Source organism: Candida tropicalis, assembly GCF_000006335.3.
Source record: "Candida tropicalis MYA-3404 genomic scaffold supercont3.6, whole genome shotgun sequence".
NCBI classification, from domain to species: Eukaryota; Fungi; Ascomycota; class Pichiomycetes; order Serinales; family Debaryomycetaceae; genus Candida; species Candida tropicalis.
In genome coordinates this window covers 1,123,049-1,148,700 of record NW_003020058.1, presented here as the reverse complement: position 1 = coordinate 1,148,700, position 25,652 = coordinate 1,123,049, and the positions used below count along the sequence as shown (strand labels likewise).

Genomic DNA, 25,652 nt, shown 5'->3' with positions numbered 1-25,652 from the left:
TACTTTTTTTTCCTTGTCTGGGTTTGTTTCCTCTCCTGAATAAATTGAACGAAAAGACAAAGGGAGAGAGAGAAAAATAATTTAGCGCTTATTTCAAAACTCTCCTGTGAAATTAAATCTATGGTAACAAAAATAGGAGTTAGAACCAACTTACACCGCTTGCACCGCGATTTTCCTCCACACCTCTCGCCAACCCCACAAAATACCGCGGGACAGAAAATATTATACTTCACGTATTAGAGATGCACTCCCCACATAGAATGGGAAAGATATTACTTTATATTACGAATGTAATAGGGTATACAAAAACTAAAGAAGATTAAATTGACTCACTAATAAGCATTCTTCTCTTTTTTCATCTTCGGATATAGAAGGAATTGACCCTCTATGTTTCGGGATTTGGTACTGATAGAAATTACCTGAATGATAAGAAGCAATAAATACTAAGTCATTATTAAACCCAATCTCAACTTTATTGGATCTTAATTCTTTGTCAATATGAGGGATGTATTCTGGTAATTTTATATAAGCAAATGACCTTCTCGGTGGTTCCCAGATTAAGTTCTCGAAATAATCTTTATATGGCAACTTCTTAATAATCGAATTGGTGTATTGATTATTGATAAGTTTCTTAGTTTTGTTAAACCATGAATTAGATTGCTTCTTCTCTACTTCGACGGCAGCTGGTTCTGGTGGCTTTGAGATTAATAAATTTGCTAGGTTTTCATTAAGATCTTCGGACGATCTACTCGTTTCGCCATCACTGTCATCATAATCACTTGTTTGATTTGCTCCGCCGACGCCATCGTCGTTTTCATCATTTTCATGCTGATCTAATCCATCTCCCGATAACTTGAATAAATGTATAGTGTTAGATTCTGACCCGCAGCCCAAGATATGGTTATCGTTATGGAAATTCAATGCATTGATTCTTGCTGGATTATGACCTCTTCTTAAATTTGTAACCATTGAAATCTTCGGATTACCATCAGTTTCATCTTTTAAATGGAAAACTCGTATTATTGTCCCTTTAACTGATGCAGTGGCAATTTTGTTATCCTTTGGGGATACACATATTCTCCCAATTGCTGAATTGTGCGCCTGGAAAATGAGCACCGGAAGCAAATTAATCGTATCATATATTACAACCCATCCTTCACTATCCTTTTTAATGTCCTCTAACCCTATATTTGTACTGCTTTTATGTAAAGTTGACGATGAACTTTTTCTTGTCAATTCAATATACTTGTCATATGACTCCGTGTTCACGACTGAATCACTTGGCTTCAATCTCGGAGTTGATGGTTGGCTTGGATTATTGTTTTCATTATTAAGCAAGTCCGTTTGATTGGTGGTGTATGAAATAGGAAGAATCAACCAACTCTTATCATCGTTACTAAGATCTCCAATAAATTCTTTACAGTCTGTTTCATCATCATTTAATTGCAATTGTAATATCTTTAATAATCGAACACAACTCAAATCATAGATATACAACTGTCCATTATCCAATATCACCAATAGTCTCTTTCTATTCAATTTAATGTCAATTATATTAGAAGGGAAGTCAAGGTCACATATTTTGAGATGTTGCTTTAAATTATAAATCTTGAGTGATCGATTTCCAAGATTATCTTGAGACTGTGGGACAACAATAGTTAATGATGTAGAGAATAACATCTTCAAAAACGCAGTTGCGTTATTGTCGGAAACATCATCATTCCTAATTGTACCTTTAGGAGTTGTGGTGGTTTCATCTAATGAGTTTGATATAGATCTGCGTAGCGGACTTTCTTGTGACGAGTAGAATTCTCCAAATGGTTCACAATTGAAAATCTTGAATCCTTCAGAGGTAGATACTGAAATTGATGAATAATCTGGATTAAATGATAGATCGTTAATTGTAATCATTGTTGAATATCACTAAAGGATTTATCTATCAAAGGCAAACACTAAGGAAATAATGCATAAAAGAAAAGGAATCACTAATAGAGTGGAACCTTGTTACCAAACCTATATTTTTTTTTCCCGTCACCTTCAGTCATTTCGAGTCGTGAACTTTTGCGGGCAAGATACACTTGTGTTTATTAACTTTGCTATTACAAAAAAAAAAAAAAAGAGACTACAACTGTATAAAGTATTATGAATACATTTGTTATTGACTACTACTTTTATTCTTCGACTTCTTCTAAAGTAACCTTTCTCTTACCGGCAGTAGAATTATTAGACACTTCACTTCCAGTAGTTTTAGTTTCATTAGAGCCGACTTTTTCTTCAGTAATAGGAGTACCATCAGATTTCTTTGGGGATTTCTTCTTACTTTTCTTCTTCTTTGGTTCTTCCCAACCATATACTGGTTGGAAACTTTCAATGACACCACAATCCTCGAACAAATTAGGGAACAACCAAAATGGTTTTGGAAAAGCAACCAATGAAATAATATAGATAATCAATCTGACAATAGCAGTTAAGAAAAATAAGGCAATTAACCCAAGTGCACCCATCGAAAGATACCAAACGCCTCTTTTCATAAAATTTGGCCAAAGTGGGAATAAAATCACTGCAAATATACCAGCAATGGCTAAAACACTATACAACAAAATAAACGGATTTGGCTTTTGGTATAACCATCCATAATAGGCATTTGGATCCATAGCAGCTTTCTCAGCTCTTTTCAATGTAGGCTTTTCCTTATTTGGTTTCCATCCTTTAACTTGTTTAATTTCTGCATAATGCAATTTAGTAACAGGTAAAATTAATTGATTTTGAATCAACAAAACAAAGACATTTTGAATATCTTGGATATTGTTAATTGGTATCAAACCATTCTTTGGATTTTTTTGTTTCTCTTTATATTCATCACTCAATAAAGCTCTTTGGAATCTTTTGAATCTGAAAAATTCAATATCACTGGTGTTGTTTAATAAACCAGTTCTTTGTTTCAAGATTGGATTCTGAAACAAAAAGTTGGCAATATTACTAGCAAGTGGTGATCTTTGAGTACTAGTAGGGACTTGAAATTGTCCATTTTGTTGTTGCTGTTGTGTTGCTCCTGGTGCAGACATATTTGCAAGACTTGTATTATTTAAATAGTTGTCAGACGGTGTTGTCTTAGGTTAAGTGTATGTTTTCAATTGTTATTTTCTCTTTTTTTTTTCACGTATTACAGAAAATTTTTCGACTGAGTTGGCTTTTCGGTTGAACGTGTCAAAATCAAAATCAAAAAAAAGGTGGCCAGGCATACACGACGCAAACAAGGAAATCAGTGTGAAACTAATTTTAAAAGTGATTTTTGATTATTATTCAATTAAATTAATACTAATATACATAAAAGAAAAGGGGCTATTACAGTTATACGTCTATAAAATAAACCACCGAAAAGTTATACTTCGAAGATCAAGTATACTTTTTTGTTGTTTTGTTGTTGTACCCTTTGTGTTTTTTCTGTATCTACAGACTAATCCATATGTTCCCCCTTTTTTTATTATTTTATTTTATTTTATTCTTGTTATTTCATTTTATGGGACATCGTAAATGGAATAGTGTCTTGACACAGTGCCGAAATCTAACCATTTTAATTCATTATGAATTGAATTAAATGATAATGCTGAAATGAAAATGCCTAATGTGAAGAATCTTATAATTCAGAGTTTTCCAAGAAGAAGTAGTTACCGGAAAGTTTTTGTTCTTTATCCATTTGAGAATCCAACTTGTTAATTCTTGGTCTGTAGGAGTTTGGATCTCTTCTAAAGGTAACATTCAAGTTCTTCAAGAAACGGTTACAACCAGTCAATAATGATTCTGGAGTTCTGGCAATAGCATCTTTAGATGGTTGACCTTCAAAAACAATAACTCTATCAGCCAAATAAGTAGCCATAATGAAATCGTGCTCGACGATAAAGGCAGTCTTCTTGGCGTGCAAAATAAATCTTCTAATGACCTTGGAACAGATAATACGTTGTTCAGAATCTAAGTAAGCAGATGGTTCATCAATCAAGTAAATATCAGCAGGGATACCCAAAGACAAGACAATAGCAACTCTTTGCAATTCACCACCAGATAAAGTTTGAACTTCTTGATCAACAATGTCATCAATCTTCAATGGTTTAACAACATCGGTTTGGAATTGTGGATGTAAGAAAGCAGCTCTGATTTTCTTAAAGAACAATTGTCTAACAGTACCTGTGAATTTTGGAGCAATCTTTTGAGGTTTCATAGAAACGTTTAATTTTGGAATTTCTTGACCATTATCTGGAGGAATGGCACCTGCCAAAAGTTTACAGAAGGTGGTTTTACCAGTACCATTTTCACCCATCATAACCAAAATTTCAGAATCAGTGAAATCACCAGCTTCAACAGTCAATTTGAAATCACCTTGGGTCTTCTTCATACTTGGGTAAGACAAAGCATTAGTTCTGTCCAAAATCATTTCATCAGCAGCATCAGCTAATCTAAATTGCAATGATTCAGTTCTGAATCTCATGTTTTCAGTTGGAATGTGACCATCCAAGAAGATGTTGATACCTTCCCTAACAGAAGCTGGCAAAGTAACCACACCATAAACAGAAGGAGCACCATAAAGAATACATACAAAATCAGACAAATAATCCAAAACAGATAAATCGTGCTCGACACAGATAATATAAGTGGTAGCAGTCAATAAGGATCTAATGATTTCGGCAGCTCTCAATCTTTGTTTAACATCCAAATAGGAAGATGGTTCATCAAACATATAAACATTGGCATCTTGAACACAAGTCATACCCAAAGCAAATCTTTGCAATTCACCACCAGACAAGTTTTCAACCTCACGTTTCAAAACATTTTTCAATTCTAAAACATTCAAAATGTAATCAAAGTTATCTGGTCTTTCATTCTTGGATTCCAAAATGGCACCAACTTGTTTAATCTTGGATTTGGCCAATGCACGAGGAATGTTATCAACATATTGTGGTTTGATAATAGCTTTGATATCATCTTCTAAAACTTTAGTAAAATAGTTTTGCAATTCAGAACCTCTGAAATGTTTCAAGATTTCTTCCCAATCTGGTGGATCATCATATCTTCCCAAGTTTGGTTTTTGTTTACCAGCTAAAATCTTCAAGGCAGTGGATTTACCAATACCATTGGTACCAACCAAACCTAAAACTTGACCTGGTCTTGGAGTAGGCAATCTATGCAATTTGAAGGAGTTGGCAGAATATCTATGGGTGGTTTCACCTTCCAAGTTAGTTGGCAAGTTGATAATAGTAATAGCATCGAAAGGACATTTCTTGACACAGATACCACAACCAATACATAAAGTTTCTGAAATAAAAGCAATCTTTGAAGCTGGAGTAACTTCAATACACAATTTACCAGTTTTCACAACAGGACAACTCTTTCTACATTCTTGCTTACATTTCTTTGGTTTACATCTATCGACAGAAACAATAGCAATTCTTTCATTCTTGGAATGGGTATCACCTCTACCATTCTTGGTCTTTCCTTTTCCTTTAGAACTCATTATTTATGATGTTGTGTGTATAGATTTGTGGAGGAGATGAGTATAATGTAGTGTGTTTTTCAAGGTTAATTGCAATGAAAAATTTTTTTTATTTGTATTGTGCTTCTCTGTTTCATAGAAAAAAAAAAATTTTTTTTTAAGCGTGCACAATGAGAAGAAGAAAAAGCGTGTACTTTTGGCATAAAATTGTCTTCATCTTTATTTTTTGTGAGAGACGAGACCACAATATTACTAAACAATTGGATGTGATTGGATATGAGCAAACATGCTCTAAGGGCCAACTTTTTCTAAGATTAACTGTGTATATCAGTCGTAGAAATGGTATAAATGACGTAGATCTGATATTATCGTGGTCCTAGCACTAGTTATTGGCCATAATCATCATCTACCGCGGATATTAGTGGTATATTGACTAAATGGGTCAGTATAATCCATTACATGCGTTGTGAACATCTGCGATCATACAAATAACAGTTTTTTATACTTCTCCATATCAAATAAATGAACCTTTAGGTTGGAAAGTGTAGAGGTTATCAATCCTATAGGTCGTGTGAGGAGACAAATAATTCTAATTGGTGGAAATGCGTGTGCGGAGACAACAAGCAAAAAAAAAGTAAGAAAAATCAAACCACCACCGCCAGGTTCAGCTTAATTCTCAGAGAAAGAGAAAAAAAAATTTTTTTTTTCTTCTCACCACTTTTTCCTTTTTTTTTTTGTTTGATTTTTTTTTGGGTTGTTAAATTACGAAAACTTTTTCTAATGACTTTATTAGTCAAGGTTATCTGATCCAAATCACTTGAAAATAATGATGAATCAATCATCCAGATCGTTGCTGCTTAGTTAGAGCCTCTCTGAGTACTGATTTACTCATTATACTTTGACAACCTTAGCCTGATACACACAATTAATCACACCGTGTCATTGTTGATGTTTAGTTTGAAATTGCTGCATATTTGATATCGAACATGGTTGTGTTAAGATCGTATTTTTCCATAATATTAATGTAATGGTTTCATGGTCAGAACCTCCATTCGCTGCATAGCATTATTGGACTGGAATAAGATTGGTTGTTTGCACTCTGCGTGTATTTATTTTTGGAGAGCCCGCCCATTGTTCAGATTCCCTACCCTTGTTGCCCCAGGCTATAACTAAGGATGGCTGCAAATCATGCAAGATGAATAAATGTGTTCGATTCAATTAAAGATAAACCAGTTTCGACTTCCACACTAGTATTTCAATTGGATCTAGGAACCATAACTGATCTGGATTGTTGCTAGGCACTCTGTTGAATGTTGATCTTTTGTTATTGATGTCGATGGCTGCAAAAATTCCATGCTATTGGTACTGGCATATGGTTTAGAATAAGGTAGGACTTTATTCTATGCATATCGTCGAACATTCTCCTAATGCTTCTAAATAGATTTATTTTACGTTCACTGAATTTATTTACTATTTTTTTTTTTTATTAATCTTGTTGTTGTTTTCTTGAAAATTTGTAGATTTTTTCAATTCAAACATCTGTAACTAATAATATGATTAATTTAAACCAATCATAAACCTCTTCGACCTATGCATAACATGAAGTTTTTTCTCCTAATTGAAAGAGAAAAAGGGTGAAGTTGTCGTTGTTTGTTCACACTCCCAAACAAAAAAAAATTTTCTTTTAATTCAACCGATATTTATAACGTCTTTTAAATTATCCCTTCACACCTACATAAATATAACTGGAGGCATTACCATATCTAGTTATAAGAATCTGGTTAGGACTAATAGAGTATTTGTCACCATTTTAATTGACGAAATCCACAATTGCCAGTAGTAGTTTTATTGCCTTTAAGGTTAAATATTTGTTACTTTTTTTTTTTCCAATTTATTTGTTGGTGTTACTGTTTTGAATTTATCAATCCTTAGATTCAAGTTGATTATTTAACCAGATCATCAACCAAAGTCAAACAAATCTCATTGCATTAGGCTTATATTTTAATACGATTGGTTATTGATAACGCTTGAACTTTCAAGGGGTTTCTTAGAAGTGTAAGATTATTCGATTGTTGAATATTTACGAAAGGCTATTTGTAACTACCAAAGTGTTTCATTAATTTTTAATTTTTATTATTATTATTATTTCTTTGTATATCCCATTTGCATAATTAATACCATGGGTAGACCAGACTTACCAGAAGAAGCCGAATTAAATCCAGAACTTTACGGTTTAAGAAGGTCACATCGTGAACGAAGAGGTCCAGTTATTGTTGAATCAGATTCCGAAGAAGATGAAGTTCGACCAACGCGAAAAAGGAAGAAGATTAATGATGATTATGATGAAGATATGTCAGACGAAGATGATGATAACATTGATGAAGAGGAAGATGATTTTGATTATGATGATGATTTCGGTAGTAGTAAGAAAAAGAAAAAGAGGACTTCAAAAGCTTCTTCATCTTCTAAAAAGAAGAAGTTGTCAAAAAAACAGGCTAAATCTACCCCATCTCCACCAGCTGAGCTTAGATTTTCTACGAGAAATAGTAAGCAAGTCAACTATGCCATTGATTACGATGACGATGACGAGGATTTAATGGAAAGTGAACCGGAAATGGACGAGGATGACGACGAAGGAGATTATTACTATTATCAACAAGCCAATGAACCAGAAAACGAGCGTGGAATAGATATTGTCATGGACCATAAAATTAATGAGGATAATACCGAGCTTACGAATGATCCTAAATTGGATTATCTTTTCAAAGTTAAATGGACTGACGCTTCACATTTGCATAACACTTGGGAAAAATACCAAGACTTGAAAAACTACAAAGGATTTAGAAAATTAGACAATTATATCAAACAGTTTATCATATATGATCAAGAAATTAGAAATGATCCTTTGACTACAAAGGAAGACATAGAGTCTATGGATATTGAAAGAGAAAGAAAAAGAGACGAACAGGAAGAATATACACAGGTTGAAAGAATAGTTGACAGCGAAAGAATCGAATCTGACGATGGTACCACCAAATTACAATATTTTGTTAAATGGAAACGACTTTACTATGATGAATGTTCCTGGGAAGATGCAGAAGAAATTGCAAAAATTGCTCCTGAACAAGTTAAAAAATACCAACAGAGATTAAACTCAAAGATTTTGCCAAGTCTTTCAGCCAATTACCCTCAATCACAGAGACCAAGATTTGAAAAATTATTCAAACAACCAGTTTTCATAAAGAATGGTGAATTAAGAGATTTCCAGTTGACAGGGTTGAATTGGATGGCGTTTCTTTGGTCAAGAAACGAGAATGGTATTTTGGCAGATGAGATGGGATTAGGTAAAACCGTTCAAACTGTTGCCTTTTTGTCATGGTTAATTTATGCTAGAAGACAGAATGGTCCACACTTGGTGGTGGTTCCATTATCCACTGTCCCTGCTTGGCAAGAGACTTTTGAAAAATGGGCTCCAGATGTCAATTGTATTTACTATTTGGGTAATGGTGAGGCAAGAAAAAACATCAGAGACTATGAATTCTACAACCAAAATAACAAACCAAAGTTTAATATTTTATTAACAACATATGAGTATATCTTGAAAGATAAAACAGAACTTGGTTCATTTAAGTGGCAATTTTTAGCTGTTGATGAAGCACATAGATTGAAAAATGCTGAATCATCATTGTATGAAGCGTTGAAAAGTTTTAAAGTCTCCAACAGATTATTGATCACTGGTACTCCATTACAGAATAATGTTAAAGAATTGGCTGCATTGTGTAACTTTTTGATGCCAGGTAAGTTTAATATTGATCAAGAAATTGATTTTGATAGTATTGACAAGGAGCAAGAACAGTATATTAAAGATTTACAAAAGAAAATCAATCCATTTATTTTAAGACGTTTAAAGAAAGATGTTGAAAAGTCGTTACCATCAAAATCAGAACGTATTTTAAGAGTTGAGTTGTCTGATATTCAAACAGAATATTACAAGAACATCATCACTAAGAATTATGCCGCATTAAATGCTGGTAATAAAGGTTCTCAAATTTCGTTGTTGAATGTTATGAGTGAATTGAAGAAAGCATCCAATCACCCATATTTGTTTGATGGTGCTGAAGAAAGAGTCTTGGAAAAGGCTGGTTCATATTCAAGAGAGAATACTCTTAGAGGTATGATTATGTCATCAGGTAAGATGGTATTGCTTGAACAATTGTTGACTAGATTAAAGAAAGAAGGTCACAGAGTGTTGATTTTCTCACAAATGGTTAGAATGTTGGATATTTTAGGTGATTACATGTTTATCAAAGGTTACCAATTTCAAAGATTAGATGGTACAATTCCATCTTCACAAAGAAAAATATCTATTGATCATTTTAATGCTCCGGATTCCAAGGATTTTGCATTCTTATTGTCCACTAGAGCTGGTGGTTTAGGTATTAACTTGATGACTGCTGATACTGTTATTATTTTTGATTCAGACTGGAATCCTCAAGCAGATTTGCAAGCCATGGCTCGTGCTCATAGAATTGGTCAGAAAAACCATGTTTCTGTTTATCGATTTGTCAGTAAAGATACAGTTGAAGAACAGATTTTAGAAAGAGCTAGAAAGAAGATGGTTCTTGAATATGCTATTATTTCTTTAGGTATAACGGATCCAAATGCCAAGAAGAATGGTAAAACAGATCCATCTACAAGTGAATTGAGTCAAATTTTGAAATTTGGTGCGGGAACCATGTTTAAGGAAAACAATAACCAACAAAAGTTGGAGAACTTGAACTTGGATGATGTTTTGAGTCATGCTGAAGATCATGTCACAACTCCTGACTTGGGTGAATCTAACTTGGGTTCTGAGGAATTCTTGAAACAATTTGAGGTTACTGATTATAAAGCTGATGTTGAATGGGATGATATTATTCCACAAGAAGAGTTGACCAAGTTGAAAGATGAAGAAAAGAGAAAAGCCGACGAACAGTATTTGCAAGAACAAATTGCCATGTTTTCTAGAAGAAAAGCTGCCATGCGTAAATTTGAGAATGGCTCTACAGTTCCAAGTGATGTTGAAGATAGTGCTGAGGATGCAAGACCTGCAAGAAGAAGAAATGCTGGAGATCATCAATTGTCTGAAAAGGAAATTAGAGGTATTTACAGATCTATTTTGAAATGGGGTGATTTAAGTGGTAAATGGGAACAGTTAGTCGAAGAAGGTAGTATCACTAATAAGAATCCCGTTTTGGTGAAACATGCATATAATGAAATAATCAACACCTCAAAACAATTGGTAAAAGAAGAAGAAGCAAGACGTTCACAAGTTCTCGCTGAATTAGAAAGAAAAGCAGAAGAACAGAAATCAAGACCGCCAAACCCAGGTGAACCTAACCAAACTGCATTATGGCTTGCCAAAAAGAAAGAAAAGAAGGCTGTTTTATTTGAATATCAAGGTGTTAAAAATATCAATGCTGAAATTGTGTTAAACAGACCTATTGATATGAAACTTTTAGAAAAGATGATACCGAATGACGATCTTATGAGTTTCCAATTACCTAAACATCCAAAGTCTGTACAATCATGGAGTTGTGCATGGACCCCAAGAGATGATGCCATGTTATTGGTTGGTGTTTATAAATTTGGTTATGGTTCATGGGTTCAAATTCGTGATGATCCATTATTGGGACTTCAAAATAAATTATTCTTAGAAGGTGCACCACCTCCATCAAGTAAAGATAAACCTGCAAACACAGCGACATCTTCAACAACAACAGCAACAACAACAACTGGGAACAATGGTGCCACTACAGATGCATCTGCTATAGCAACAAAACCAGAAGGAAAGGAGTCTTCTAAGAAAGTGCCAGGATCTGTTCATTTAGGTAGAAGAGTTGATTATTTATTTACTTTGCTTAAAGACGACGATGGATCAAACACTCCTGTTGGTGCTACTAGAAAGAGGGTGAGAAAACCAACCCCAACTCCATCGAATATTTCACATGGTCATACCAATGGTAGTAGGCCTAAGAAACCAATTAAATCCGAAACTCCTGATAAATTTGGCAAAAGTAAGAGACCACAGTCTGTACAAAGACATACATCTAGTGCTTCTCCATCTTCTGCTGTGGGCGGTGGTGGTCATGGTAGAGTGAAAGAAGAAAAGCGTGAAAAGGAATATGCCAGTATGGATGAATCTAGATGTAAATCAGTCATGCAACCGGTTGTGCTGTCATTACATAAATTGCATAAAGGAAGTAGAGGTTTAGAAAAACATGAATGGGCCAAAGTATTAAAATCGGAATTGCTCAAGATTGGTGACTTTATTGAAACTGAGGTTGCAAAAGTTGGAGAAAAAGATAAATTGAGAAAACATTTATGGGGATTCACTGGACTTTATTGGCCATCAAAAGTACCAAGTGATAAGATCAGTGCGATGTACAGCAGAATCAAAGGATCTAAGTAATAATAAAAGAATGTAGTATGATGATTTATTTTGTTTTGTTTCATGTTTGTAAATTTTTTTTTTGTTTGTTACCATATAGAAAGATATTTCTTTATCAAATGTATAATATGATACGATTTAAATTAACAAAATATTAATGATTAAAAAAATTTGGAGTAGATTTGGTTATTGTGCAGATGCACACGACTTTCGTACAGTAGTGCATGTAATCATTAATTTATCAATGAGTATAATAATTTTACACCGCAACCCAGACAGAGAGAAAACGACACTGTGAAGAACAACAACAACAAGAACAAGAACAAGAATCAAAGAAGAAAAAAAAAAAAAATTTTTTTTTTTCTACATATTTTTCACAGAGAGAAAAAACAACCTCATCTTAAATCCAATTTGGAATTCTACAAGAATCAAGTACCACTTTATAAATTAAGAAAGCCCTTTTGTTATATTATTAATATAAAGCTTCTTATTTAAAAGTAACCCACCTTAAAGTATTTAAAAAAATCATAAAAAAAAAATCTTTTTAACCCTTTCTATTTCAAAAGAAAAAAAAATCATAAAAAAAAAAATTTTCATCTCAGAATGTCTGCTGCTGAAACTAATCAAATTCAAGAATCTTTGGAAAAATTGAACATTTCCGAAGAACAACAACAACAACCAGTTGCTGCTACCACTGAACAATCAGCTGAAGAACAAGGTGATTCTTCTGGTGTTGCTGAAAACTCCGCTTCTTTGTACGTTGGTGAATTGAACCCATCTGTTAACGAAGCTACTTTGTTTGAAATCTTTTCTCCAATTGGTCAAGTTTCATCCATTAGAGTTTGTCGTGATGCTGTTTCTAAGAAATCTTTAGGTTACGCTTACGTCAACTACCACAAATTCGAAGATGGTGAAAAAGCCATTGAAGAATTGAACTACACCCCAATCGAAGGTAGACCTTGTCGTATTATGTGGTCTCAAAGAGACCCATCTGCTAGAAGATCTGGTGATGGTAACATTTTCATCAAGAACTTGCACCCAGCTATTGACAACAAAGCTTTGCACGATACTTTCTCCGCTTTCGGTAAGATTTTGTCTTGTAAAGTTGCTACTGATGAATTGGGTCAATCCAAATGTTTCGGTTTTGTCCATTATGAAACCGCTGAAGCTGCTGAAGCCGCTATCGAAAACGTCAACGGTATGTTGTTGAATGACCGTGAAGTTTTCGTTGGTAAACACATCTCCAAGAAGGACCGTGAATCCAAATTTGAAGAAATGAAAGCCAACTTCACCAACATCTACGTCAAGAACATTGACTTGGCCTACACCGAAGAAGAATTTGAAAAATTGTTTGCTCCATACGGTAAGATTACTTCTATCTACTTGGAAAAAGACCAAGATGGTAAATCTAAAGGTTTCGGTTTCGTCAACTTTGAAGAACACGATGCTGCTGTTAAAGCCGTTGAAGAATTGAACGACAAAGAAATCAACGGTCAAAAGATTTACGTTGGTAGAGCCCAAAAGAAGAGAGAAAGAATGGAAGAATTGAAGAAACAATACGAAGCCATCAGATTGGAAAAATTGGCCAAATACCAAGGTGTTAACTTGTTTGTCAAGAACTTGGATGACTCTATTGATTCTGAAAAATTAGAAGAAGAATTCAAACCATTCGGTACTATTACTTCTGCTAAAGTTATGGTTGATGACGCTGGTAAATCCAAGGGTTTCGGTTTCGTTTGTTTCACCACTCCAGAAGAAGCCACCAAGGCCATCACTGAAATGAACCAAAGAATGGTTAACAACAAACCATTGTATGTTGCTTTGGCTCAACGTAAGGATGTTAGACGTTCTCAATTGGAACAACAAATCCAAGCCAGAAACCAAATGAGAATGCAAAACGCTGCTGCTGCCGGTGGTTTGCCAGGTCAATTTATGCCACCAATGTTCTACGGTCAACAAGGTTTCTTCCCACCAAACGGTAGAGGTAATGCCCCATTCCCAGGTCCAAACCCACAAATGATGATGAGAGGTAGAGGCCAACCATTCCCAGAACAATGGCCAAGACCAGGTCCAAACGGCCAACCAGTTCCAGTCTACGGTATTCCACCACAATTCCAACAAGATTTCAACGGTCAAAATGTTAGACCACCACAACAACAACAGCAACAACAACCAAGAGGTGGTTACTACCCAAACCGTAACCAAACCAACAAGAGAGACTTGGCTGCCATTATTGCTAGTGTTCCTCAAGACCAACAAAAGAGAATCTTGGGTGAAGAATTGTACCCAAGAATTGTTGCTACCGGTAAGGCTCAAGAACCAGAAGCTGCTGGTAAAATCACTGGTATGATGTTGGGATTGGAAAACCAAGAAATCTTGGATTTATTGGATGATGATGAATTGTTCAACAACCACTTTGAAGATGCCTTGACTGCTTTTGAAGAATACAAGAAATCTGAAGGTGCTAATGCTGGTGCTGCTCCTTCCGAAGAACAACAAGCTTAAGTATAGTTTGTTGTAATTCGAGGGCAAAGCATTTTTATTAGTTTGATGAATCTTTACTTTTTTTTTGTATGTGTGAATGTGTGTGAATATTGAAATATGATGAAATGAAAGAAATGAACAGAATGATTTCCTCCCTAGTACCCTTAGAATTATAAAGACGAGATGAATTGAAAGAGAAAATCAAAAAGAATAGAAAATGAAGTTGAGATGTATTTTTTTTTATAATTCTTGCAGTTTATATTTATTGTTACTTCCTACCTTTTCTTGTTGTTCTATATTCGTTCCTCCCGTTGAGTATTCTTTTCTTATTGCTGAAATTGTTCTTTAATATTTTCTTTATATTCCTATTTTTTTGTTTCTTTTTTGAATAGTATTATGTATTTTTATGGTACAACTTTATTGGGTTAAAGGATTTAATATATATATTTTTAAATGCTTTATATTTGAATAAAGGTGGGGTTGATAACTCGTAGTTTATTGCATGCACTGATTTCTCCAAATCAAATCAAGTCAAAAGTTGAAATCATGATGATAATTTGGTTCGTTGAAACATCGCGTGAGTCAAGGGTGGCAGCTGCTGCACTCCACGTCGCCAAACTCCTTTGCCCCAGTCCTCCATTCTCCCACATTTGATTTTTAGACTTTCTGTCTAAGTACAGGTTAAAACTTCATGCTCAAGAATTGGTTGGGCGTATCTTCTCCGTTACTTTCCTTGCCCTTTACCTAAATTCCAGTTAACTCCATTTACATATGTAATAATTGATCCATGCAGAGAAGAAGACGAAGAAGAATGAATGAAACAGAATGAGCAAAAGCAACCTGTTTGAAGTTGATTGGACGAATTTAATGCGATCAATTTCTGTCATGCAATAATCAAACCTCGAGGTGGTGGTGGTGGCATGATGATGGTTGTCTGAATTGTACACAAGAACAGAAAAAAAAAATAGATTTAGTGCTGCAATTTGCTACGTCGCACGAAACCACTGTTCGGTGCGTGCAAATCGAACGAAACGAAAAGAAGAAGAAAAAAAATTGTTGTTGTCTCCCCCCGTCTGGGTTTCTGGTTGTGCTTTTCCCCTATCACTAAACTGATATAACTCTGCAATTTTCTTCTTCTCTTTTTTTGGTTGCTCCTACTTTCAATTTTTTTTTTTTTTCTAATTTACCTTTCTACAACAATTAATTAGTTGCTTTGTTAGTATAATTATCAAGTACATATTCAGTGTCGTTGTTATTATTTCCTCTCTTCCACCACCGTTTGTTTGCTAGGTTAGTATAAAGAGAAATCATGGCACCTCAGAAATTAAGAGCATTCCCAACCACAACTCCGATCGTATCTCCAAAAGAGTATGAAGGGAACAATAAAGTCAAATTATCAGGTAGAATCCTTAATGTTATGACTTCGTTACCAACCCAGATCATAAGTGACTACAATAAGGAAACTAAACAATACTTTTGGGATGTTGAAGCTGTCCGTGGGAACTCCGCATTGTATTCTTCTCAACATTTCCTTGTTGAACATTCAGATTGGGAAACTCATGTCATTGCATGGACAGGTGAATTGATCAACAAAAATAAAAACACAAGTTCCCTTACTGCAGAAAATTTACAAGATGATCCTTTGTATTTGGATGAAGACGATAAAAAAGATATTGAAAAAAAATTATGTGAAGCCAATGGTACTCCAAACATCCATCCTGTTTGGTTGTTGAGACGTGATCAGAGTAGATGGAGAAGATATGCTGAGAACGTATTATGGCCAGTATTTCATTATATACAGGGTCAACCTTCGGACGATGGAACTGCTGAAATTAACGCTTGGCACGACTACGTAAAGTTTAATGAAGCTTATTTGAATAAGATTAAGGCTGTTTACAAACCAGGGGATATCATTTGGATTCATGATTACTATCTTTTATTATTACCTCAATTGTTACGTATGGAATTCCCTGATGCCTATATTGGATCCTTCCTTCATGTTCCATTCCCTTCTTCGGAATATTTCAGATGTCTTTCTAAGAGATCTCAATTGTTGGATGGTATGTTGGGATCTGATAAAATCGGGTTCCAATCAGATTCGTTCCAAAGACATTTCTTGTCCTGTTGTGCACGTATTTTAGGATACGATGTTACTAGAGATGCTGTTTCCGCTTATGGTACATCCATTTCTGTCGAAACATTGCCAATTGGTATTGACACCAAAAAGATTGAACACGATGCCTTTTCTGATGGTAGTGTAATTGATGAAAAAGTTGAGGCCTTACGAGAATTATATCACGGTAAAAAGATTATTGTTGGTAGAGATAGATTAGATAAGGTCAGAGGTGTTATACAGAAATTGGAAGCTTTTGAAACATTCTTGGACATGTACCCAGAATGGAGAGATAAAGTTGTATTGATTCAAGTGTCAAGTCCTGGATTTTCACATTCGGCAAATGTTGAATCCAAGGTCACTGAATTGATTTCTAGAATTAACTCAAAATATGGTGACTTTAATCATACACCAGTATTGCATTATCAAATGAGAATTGGCAAAGACGAATATTTAGCATTATTAAGAGTAGCAGATTTGGCATTGATCACCTCTGTTAGAGATGGTATGAATACAACATCGTTGGAATTTGTAATCTGTCAAAAGTATAACAATTCACCATTGATTTTATCTGAATTTACCGGTACCGCAACCGTTTTGAAGGATGCAATTTTGGTCAACCCATGGGATGCTGTTGGTGTTGCCAAAACTATTAATGATGCCTTGTTATTATCACCAAAGGATAAGATGCATTTGGAATCCAAATTGTATACCAAGGTTACTTCTAATACCATCCAAAACTGGACTTCAAGATTTATTCGTGATATCATTGACCACTCCATTGTCACCCATACCAATAGTTTCACCCCAGCTTTGAATAGACCTACCTTGTTGCAAAACTATAAATCATCAAAGAGAAGATTGTTTTTGTTTGATTATGATGGTACCTTGACTCCGATTGTCAAAGATCCAGCTGCCGCTATTCCATCAGACAAGTTGAACCGTATCTTGGATACATTATCTGCTGACCCAAAGAATCAAATTTGGATTATCTCTGGTAGAGACCAAGCCTTTTTGGAAAAATGGTTGGGTAGTAAGAATGTTGGTTTGTCTGCTGAACATGGTTGTTTTATGAAAGATCTTGGGTCAAAAACTTGGGTTAATCTTGCCGAATCATTTGACATGTCATGGCAAGAAAAAGTTGATGATGTTTTCAAAGATTATACAGAAAAGACACCAGGTTCAAACATTGAACGTAAAAAAGTTGCATTGACTTGGCATTACCGTCGTGCTGATCCTGAGTTGGGTGCTTTCCAAGCTGAAAAGTGTTTAAAACAATTGAATGATACTGTTGCCAAAGAATACGATGTTGAAGTTATGGCAGGTAAGGCTAATATTGAAGTCAGACCAAAATTTGTCAACAAAGGAGAAATTGTTAAACGTTTAGTTTTGCACCCTCATGGAACCAAACAAGATCAAACTGCAACTGGTGCTTCCGATGAAAATGTATCAGTTGATGAATTACCAGATTTCATTTTATGTTTAGGTGATGATTTAACGGATGAAGATATGTTCAATTCCTTGATTACAATTGAAAAGCAATGGCAAGGTAAAGATGTTCCAACCAATCAATATGGTACACATGGTGTTTATCCAGTTGCTGTTGGTCCAGCTTCTAAGAAAACCGTTGCAACTGCTCACTTGAATGAACCAGCTCAAGTTTTGGAAACTTTAGGTTTATTGGCAGGCCAAGTTTCTATATTTGAAAGTGCCGGTAGTGTTGATTTAGATGATCGTGGTCATCTTGCTAACAGTGTTTCTTCTGAAAGATCCAAACATGCAGTTAGTAAAGCTACAGCTTTACGTAGACAAGCAAGTTCAGAAAAGAGTATTAACACTGTGAATTCTACCAATGGAGAACAATAGTTGCAATACAATACAAAAAAAAAAAAAAAAAACAAGAGGGAGTGGTCATTAAATAGAGAGATGAGAGATGTTAACACGGGGGTATTTTGTTATATAAGTATTATTATCAAGTTTTTTTTTTTTTATCTTTTAGAAATTAGTTTGTTCCTGTTTGATTTCCTTTTTGTTTTCTTTTTATACTATTATTAGTATTGTCATACTTATTTTTATTATTAATATTATTTGATGATTAGTAAATAGGTTCTCATTTTCATGATATATATATATATATATATATATATATAACAGACATTTATATTTGATTAACGTTGTATTTTAATCTATTATATGCACATCTTTGGATTCTTCATCTCCAAAATATTCCCGTTGAAGATCTTTTTCAAGGTTTTCATCAAATGATTTACCAAAATTATCTGAATATTCATGAAATTTTTCATCTGAATCACTATCAGCATCTGTAGATCCTACTAAATCCTTACTTTCTGGTAGTAGTTCTTGTTCTTCTTCTGCCTCCTCCTTTTCTTCTGCTCCTCTTGTATACTCAGCTTTAGCTTTCATTCTATAATCATGTTTAAATTTTTCATAATCATCGACGGCAGCTTGTGCTTGAATATATTCATCATTTGGAACTGATTTATCTTTTAATTTACCTAAATGGATATCATCTAAAAATTTGATTGGTTCCATTCCTTGTGGGAAATAATTTTGTTTAATTTTCCCATTTTCATAATTTGGATTATATTTATATTCATCTCCATAACCTAATTCTTTCATTAATTTAGTTGGAGCATTTCTTAAATGAATGGGGACGGGTAATTTAGTTAATTCTGGATTTTCTTTAAGTATATTTTGTGCAGATCTTAAAGCACGATAAGATTTAGTTGATTTTGGAGCAAGAGCTAATTTATTTGTACAATGAGCTAATATAATTTCACCTTCTGGCATACCAACAAATTCTAATGCTTCTTTAGCTGCTATCATAAATGGCAAACATGAACTATCTCGAAGTCCAATATCTTCACTTGATATAACTATCATTCTTCTCATTATAAACATTGGATCTTCTCCTCCAGATAACATTTTCACTAAATAAAACATTGCTGCATTAGGATCAGAACCACGGATTGATTTATGAAATGCACTAATTATATCATAATGTGAATCTCCATTACGATCATACATTTGATGGAAATTTCTAGTTTTCAATAATGGTTTAAGTAAATCGGCAGAAACTTTAATGACACCTTGTTTAGGTGAAGTATCATTATTATCTATTTTGAATTTATCAGCTGATAGATAAGCATTCAAAGTTTCTAGAATATTTAATGCAACTCGTGAATCGCCCATACTTAGATTTGCAATATAATGATATGCATCCTTTTGTAATGAAATATAATGGAATCCATACAATTTTTTACGAATTCTGTTGACTTCAAATAAAGCTCTTGTTAATATCTTGATTAATGATTCAGTATTCAATGGTTCCATTACAAAAGTATGAACTCTTGACAATAATGCATTATTTAAATTAAATGATGGATTTTCAGTAGTTGCACCAATTACAGTTACTATTCCTTTTTCAATAACTGGTAAAAGTAAATCTTGAACTGCTTTATTAAATCGATGAATTTCATCAAGAAACAAAATAGTTCTTTGTCCAGTTAATTTCTTATGATTTTCAGCTTGTAAGAAAACTTCTTTTAAATTTTTTGCATTACTATCTATTCCAGATAATTCAACAAATTTACAACGTGAATTTTTAGCAATAATTCTAGCTAATGAAGTTTTACCAATTCCTGGAACTCCCCAAAGTAAAAATGAAGGAATAATATCTGATTGAATCATATTTCTTAATGCTCCATCTTTACCTAATAATTTCTCTTGTCCAAAAAAATCATCCAATGTTTTAGGTCGAAGTCTATGAGCTAATGGAATAGATGCTAAACGTTTTAATTCATTTAATTCTTTAGATTTTTTCAAAATTTCAGATTCTCGAGGGATTTTAATTTCTTCAGTTTGAGTGGGTTCTTTTTGAGTAGACATTATTTCTTCAGCTACTGCTTTAAATTGTTCTTCTAATGGTATTTCATTTTCTTTTTTTCTTATTTCTGCTTGTACTCTTCGTTCTTCTAATAATCTACTAGTTAAACTAACTTTTCGTGATTCTTGTTTCTTTTTCTTTTTCAGACTTGAATCGAATTTTAATCCTAGAGCGGATAATGCATTTCGTTTTTTGGGTTTTTGTTGGGTAGATGATAATGATTGATCTAGATTATCATGAGATGTATCACTTATCTCGTCTTGTGGTTGTGGTTGTGGTGAGGCTTGCCTATCTAGACAAGAATTGACATGTCTCTCAAGGTCATCTGATAAGACCAATTTGGAACAAATGGGGCACGGATCTTGCTTCATCACGGACTTTGTTGTATGACTATGTTTGTTGGCGTACTCGAATATTCAATTGACTAAAAGGGTATGCTACTCTAGATTAACCTGGAATGTGTAGTATTGATTTGTAGACTTTGGTGATATCAAGACTCGTCTTTTAAAATTTTCGTGTTTGTTTAAGAATTAATCTCAGATCAATTGCGGGATAACGCGACTCGTGTGCTACAACAAAAAGAAAATTCAAGTAGTCTCATGAATAGTGATGGTGTTCTTCATTTATGTATCTATTGACTTTATATCTATACTATGATTCATAAACTTTAACTGAATAGTTCCGTAGAATTTTTTCTTCTTGTTCTGATATAGTATTCGATTTCACTTTCATCAGTTCTAGATTATTCTCAGCTTCATCATTATAAAGATTCCACCATCCATTATGACGCGCACATTTCTTTTTATCCTTTATACATAAATCCTCCATGAACCAATCAGAATCTACAACTTCTTCTTCTTCTTCTTCTTCTTCTTCTTTCTCTTCATCCTCGTCTTCATCTTCAGCGTATCGCTTCTTGATTATTTTTGCCAATTTTTCAAACATTGATTCTGATTCAATGATTTGTTTAACTAAATATTGATTTGATTTATCACATAGACAAAGATCTATTTTCTTTTTACCTTTAGCTGGCTTTTTCTTTTTCTTTTTTGATGATTGAGAAGTATCTTGATTCAGATCCTGGAATATAATATTAGTTAATCTTTCATTGACTTGTTTTATATTCTCCTTCATGGTTGACATCGTATCTAATACTTCCTCTTGTTCTTTAATTTGACTTTGTATTTGATCATACTTTTGGTGAACAGTTTGTAAATCATGTTTAACGTCTTCAGGGAAATTGTTCAAATTTTTCGGATCTTGTTTATACTCCACTACTGATTTCAATTCAGGAAACTTTGCTCCTAAATCTTGTAATTTTTTATAATCACCAGATACATAATTAATAATATCTTTAATTGATCTTGAATTTAATTCTTGAGAAGTTGGAGAATCTTCTTTTGTAGTTGAATCAATTAATAAATTCTTCATAAATTGTAAGCCATGTTCTTTAGAACAATATTTTGATCCATTATCAATAGGTTTATAACAATCAATAATTCGACATTTCCTTTTCCATTGAGATTCACCAAGTTCTTTCCATTGACAAAATTTACAATAAAATTTAACAATCAATTCAGAATATTTGGGATTTACTTTCATACATTCAAAATGAAACCATTCTTCACATCCATCACATGCAACCATCATTTCACCTAAATCTGGTTTTCTACAAACACAAAATAATTCTTCACTGTTCAAATCATATTTAGGAGCAGATATGAATCTTTTGTATTGTTTAGCAATATCATCTTGTGTCTCTTCTAATGAAGGTGATGATGATCTTTGATGATTTTGTTTGGATTTTTTTATTGTTGTAGCACTTGGAGTTGCTGTTTTTCTTTTTTTGGCAGTTCCTTCATTATATTCAGGTGACCCATTTCTTGAATCATTTGTTGGATTCCATTCTTCTTCTTCAACAGCCATGTTCTTTTGTCTCCAGTGGATTATTATAATGGCTGTAACTTATATAATCCTGTTGTAAAAATAACCATTTCTGTACATGTTTATTTTTCTGGTTGTCTCAAAATTTGAGAATTGTCGATCTCCACACGACCACACTTTAATGGTGGAATTCAATGGTTGTAAGATATGAAAGTAACTACAACCATTCCATATTGTTACTAAAGAGAATTGATTAATGATGGTAATAACTCTATTACTACTAAGTGTATGGAGCAAATCTGTTTTAGTTGTTAAAGTGATGCAGAAGTTAGACAAGATTCAAAGGAGTAAATTTTAGCTGAAATTCAAGCAAAAAATTATTGAAAATGAGCCAAAGTTTATACTCAGTTCTTTACGTCCAGTGAATTACAAATGATAATGAAATATCTATTTCCTATTAGTTTCTAAAATCAATTCCATTGATAAACATACTATAAGCGATAGACTATTCTTATATATAGAGACTATTTAAGATAATTTGACCAGTGGCTCATCCAAAATAAAGGCAATTTTGATCAAAAGATAAATTACTTTTTCTTTCCATTGATTGTCGCGACAATTGTTCTCGAGTGTCTTTCCAATCTGAACTCACACAAGTATATTCCTTGCCAGGTTCCAAGCGCCAATGAACCATTTCTGATTGGAATATTCAATGAACAACCAACAAGCAGGTTCTTGATATGGGAAGTCAGGTCATATGGACCTTCTCCTCCTGAAATCTCGTGTTCATAACCCGCGTCGTTGGGAACAGTTCTTTCTAATGAGTTGTGAAGATCAACTAATACTGAAGGATCCCAATTTTCATTAATAGTTAATCCAGCACTAGTATGTTTAAGAAATAAATTCAACATACCAATTTCATAGTCTTTAATCTGAGGAACATTCTTAAGAACTTCGTCGGTAATAATATAACTTCCATATGGTTTTCCAGGAATTGTAAATTGAACTTGTTCCCAAGACATGATTAATAAACAAACAAAAATGAACCAAAAGTAAATTAACAATGAACGTTCTTAAACAGAAATCACCAAGCAATTGTAATCAAATATAATATTTCTAACTTCAAATTGATCGTAGAAATATCACTTATTTGTACTTGCGTTGTTTAGTTTAATTAATAGTCATTCTAGGATTGTGGGAAAAGTTGCTCTCTTTTATACCCCAAAGATTTTGGAAAAAAAGGTAGTGCGTACGCCTAAATCAAACGCGCTACCATATAATCAAAGTCACGTGATTCTACTAATATTAAAGAATTCAATCGAGTATGCTACATTCAGAACCATGAAGTATTCGATCTTGAATATCACTATAAGATTAATACAATCACCATCACATCTGAATCACCCATATGAATACTCTTACAAAACCTTTGATATTGGTAGCATTTCTTCTTAACAATTTTCAGTGTGCGATGAGTGAAAAAAAAAAGTCTAAAGAAAAAAAAAAAATCCCGATGCCATTAGAGAAACAATTGATTTTTACTTTCTTTCTTTTACAAGAATCAACCAATTTATAATAGTCAACCATGCAACTTGCTATTCGTCAAGAAGATGCTGACATCTTGTTAAAACAAAAGAATGTTTTAGAAGAATCAGTTGTTGAAAAATATAGAGTTGCTGGACAAATAACTCAAACAGCTTTAGCTTATATTACTTCATTAATTAACAGTTCATATCATTTACAAACAACTCCAAAATTAACAGTTCAACAATTATGTTTATTAACTGATTCATTTTTAATGAAATTATTATCTCGTCAATATGTCAATAAAGTTAATGAAAAAGGTATTGCTCATCCAACCACTATAAATGTTAATCAATTAGTTAATGGATTTTCGCCTGAAATTGATGATGAAAGAGAATTTTTTTTTAATGAAGGGGATGTTTTAACTATTAGTTTAGGGGTTCAAATTGATGGTTATACTTCTCAAGTCAGTCATACTTTAGTTATTTATCCACCATCATCAGAAGATAAATCAAAACCAGCAGGTCCATTATTAGGAAATAATGCTGATGCATTATGTGCTTGTCATCTTGCTACTGAATCAGTTGTTGTTTTATTAGGATGTGCATTATCTCCAGAAAAATTACCAGCATACTTGAAAAATTCAAATAATACCATCACTGGTACTCAAATTCGTCAATTGGTTGATGCTATTGCTGATTCATTCAATTGTATTGTTGTTCCAGGTTCTAAGATTAGAAGAGTTAGAAGATTTTTGGCTGGTCAAGCTGAAGGTATTGTTGCTGAACGTGATTTCAAAGGTGTTGTTTGGGATGAATCTCATCAAGAAGCTCGTTTATTGAAACAATCCAGTAGTAATTCTACTGATTTAATATTATCCCTTGAAACTAATAAACCAGTCAACACAAACAACTCATCAGCTATTCCAACTGATGATTTTGTTGTTGTTCCAGGTGAAGTTTATCAAATTGATATCCGTATGGCTGGATTATCTGAAGTTAATGAAGTTGGTATTGTCACCACTGAAGAAATTGATCATTTCACTGGTAAAAACAATAAGGAAAATGATTTCAATAGTAAAAGTTCTATATTTATTCGTGATTTTGCTGTTACTCATCAATTAAGATTGAAAACTTCCAGAAAATTATTGGGAGAAATCGATAAGAAATTTTCAGTTTATCCATTCAAATTAGATTATGCTAGTAATAGTTTCCCAATCAATTTGGAAGGTTCAGAAGATGATATCAAAGCTCAAATTATGGCAATTACTCAAGATATGAAATCTAATAGATTAGGTGCTGCTGAATTGAGTAACCGTCATTTGATTCAACCTAAACCAATTCAAGTTACTAAATTCATTCCATTGAAAGAAATCTTGTTAAGTGCTAATCCTACTGGTAAACATGGTATTGATGCCGCAAAACCTGTTTTACCAGGTATGGAAATCCCATTACCAAACTTGGGTGTTTCTTCATTGAAATTGAAAGCATTATTGAAAACAGGTGTTAATATCAGTAATGTCAGAGAATCCACTACTGTTGCTATTAATGAAAACAATCAAGAATTGATCAGATTAACTGGTGGTGAATCCACTTGTAAATCTAATTGGATCCACTCACAATACAAATTACCAAATGAATTGAATGAAACCATAAGTCAATTAGTTCAATTGAGTCAAGACAAGAGATTTGGTATCAAAATCAAAGAAGTTGTACCTTATAAGATGCAACAAACTAATATGGCTGTAGAATCCATGCAAATAGATTAGAGTTATACAAAGTAAGATTAATAATACGAGCGTCATTTTTTTTTTTTCTTTTCTTTT

General features: G+C 33.5%; 10 protein-coding genes across 10 annotated transcripts; 4 read left to right on the top strand and 6 right to left on the bottom strand. All coding sequences in view use genetic code 12, as the record gives it.

Moving 5' to 3' along the window:
- Positions 1-309: 309 nt before the first annotated feature.
- Positions 310-1,911, bottom strand: CTRG_04795 (uncharacterized protein; the record flags this gene model as incomplete). Its single annotated transcript, XM_002550451.1, has 1 exon — positions 310-1,911. The coding sequence occupies one exon, from the start codon at positions 1,909-1,911 to the stop codon at positions 310-312; it is 1,602 nt and encodes a 533-aa protein (XP_002550497.1).
- Positions 1,912-2,171: 260 nt separating this feature from the next.
- SEC62 (Sec63 complex subunit) lies at positions 2,172-3,065 on the bottom strand (the record flags this gene model as incomplete). Its single annotated transcript, XM_002550450.1, has 1 exon — positions 2,172-3,065. The coding sequence occupies one exon, from the start codon at positions 3,063-3,065 to the stop codon at positions 2,172-2,174; it is 894 nt and encodes a 297-aa protein (XP_002550496.1).
- Positions 3,066-3,637: 572 nt separating this feature from the next.
- Positions 3,638-5,506, bottom strand: RLI1 (Fe-S cluster-binding ribosome biosynthesis protein; the record flags this gene model as incomplete). The annotated part of the gene is made up of 1 exon (XM_002550449.1): positions 3,638-5,506. One exon carries the CDS (start codon positions 5,504-5,506, stop codon positions 3,638-3,640), a length of 1,869 nt encoding a protein of 622 aa, XP_002550495.1.
- A 2,158-nt stretch (positions 5,507-7,664) lies between these two features.
- Positions 7,665-11,936, top strand: CTRG_04792 (chromatin-remodeling ATPase; the record flags this gene model as incomplete). The annotated part of the gene is made up of 1 exon (XM_002550448.1): positions 7,665-11,936. The coding sequence occupies one exon, from the start codon at positions 7,665-7,667 to the stop codon at positions 11,934-11,936; it is 4,272 nt and encodes a 1,423-aa protein (XP_002550494.1).
- A 582-nt stretch (positions 11,937-12,518) lies between these two features.
- Positions 12,519-14,420, top strand: CTRG_04791 (polyadenylate-binding protein; the record flags this gene model as incomplete). Its single annotated transcript, XM_002550447.1, has 1 exon — positions 12,519-14,420. One exon carries the CDS (start codon positions 12,519-12,521, stop codon positions 14,418-14,420), a length of 1,902 nt encoding a protein of 633 aa, XP_002550493.1.
- Positions 14,421-15,708: 1,288 nt separating this feature from the next.
- Positions 15,709-18,378, top strand: TPS2 (trehalose-phosphatase; the record flags this gene model as incomplete). Its single annotated transcript, XM_002550446.1, has 1 exon — positions 15,709-18,378. One exon carries the CDS (start codon positions 15,709-15,711, stop codon positions 18,376-18,378), a length of 2,670 nt encoding a protein of 889 aa, XP_002550492.1.
- Positions 18,379-18,693: 315 nt separating this feature from the next.
- On the bottom strand, positions 18,694-20,790 carry CTRG_04789 (ssDNA-dependent ATPase; the record flags this gene model as incomplete). Its single annotated transcript, XM_002550445.1, has 1 exon — positions 18,694-20,790. The coding sequence occupies one exon, from the start codon at positions 20,788-20,790 to the stop codon at positions 18,694-18,696; it is 2,097 nt and encodes a 698-aa protein (XP_002550491.1).
- A 280-nt stretch (positions 20,791-21,070) lies between these two features.
- On the bottom strand, positions 21,071-22,345 carry SPP1 (Spp1p; the record flags this gene model as incomplete). Its single annotated transcript, XM_002550444.1, has 1 exon — positions 21,071-22,345. The coding sequence occupies one exon, from the start codon at positions 22,343-22,345 to the stop codon at positions 21,071-21,073; it is 1,275 nt and encodes a 424-aa protein (XP_002550490.1).
- A 545-nt stretch (positions 22,346-22,890) lies between these two features.
- Positions 22,891-23,325, bottom strand: CTRG_04787 (uncharacterized protein; the record flags this gene model as incomplete). The annotated part of the gene is made up of 1 exon (XM_002550443.1): positions 22,891-23,325. The coding sequence occupies one exon, from the start codon at positions 23,323-23,325 to the stop codon at positions 22,891-22,893; it is 435 nt and encodes a 144-aa protein (XP_002550489.1).
- Positions 23,326-23,888: 563 nt separating this feature from the next.
- Positions 23,889-25,595, top strand: ARX1 (putative hydrolase; the record flags this gene model as incomplete). The annotated part of the gene is made up of 1 exon (XM_002550442.1): positions 23,889-25,595. One exon carries the CDS (start codon positions 23,889-23,891, stop codon positions 25,593-25,595), a length of 1,707 nt encoding a protein of 568 aa, XP_002550488.1.
- Positions 25,596-25,652: the final 57 nt, after the last annotated feature.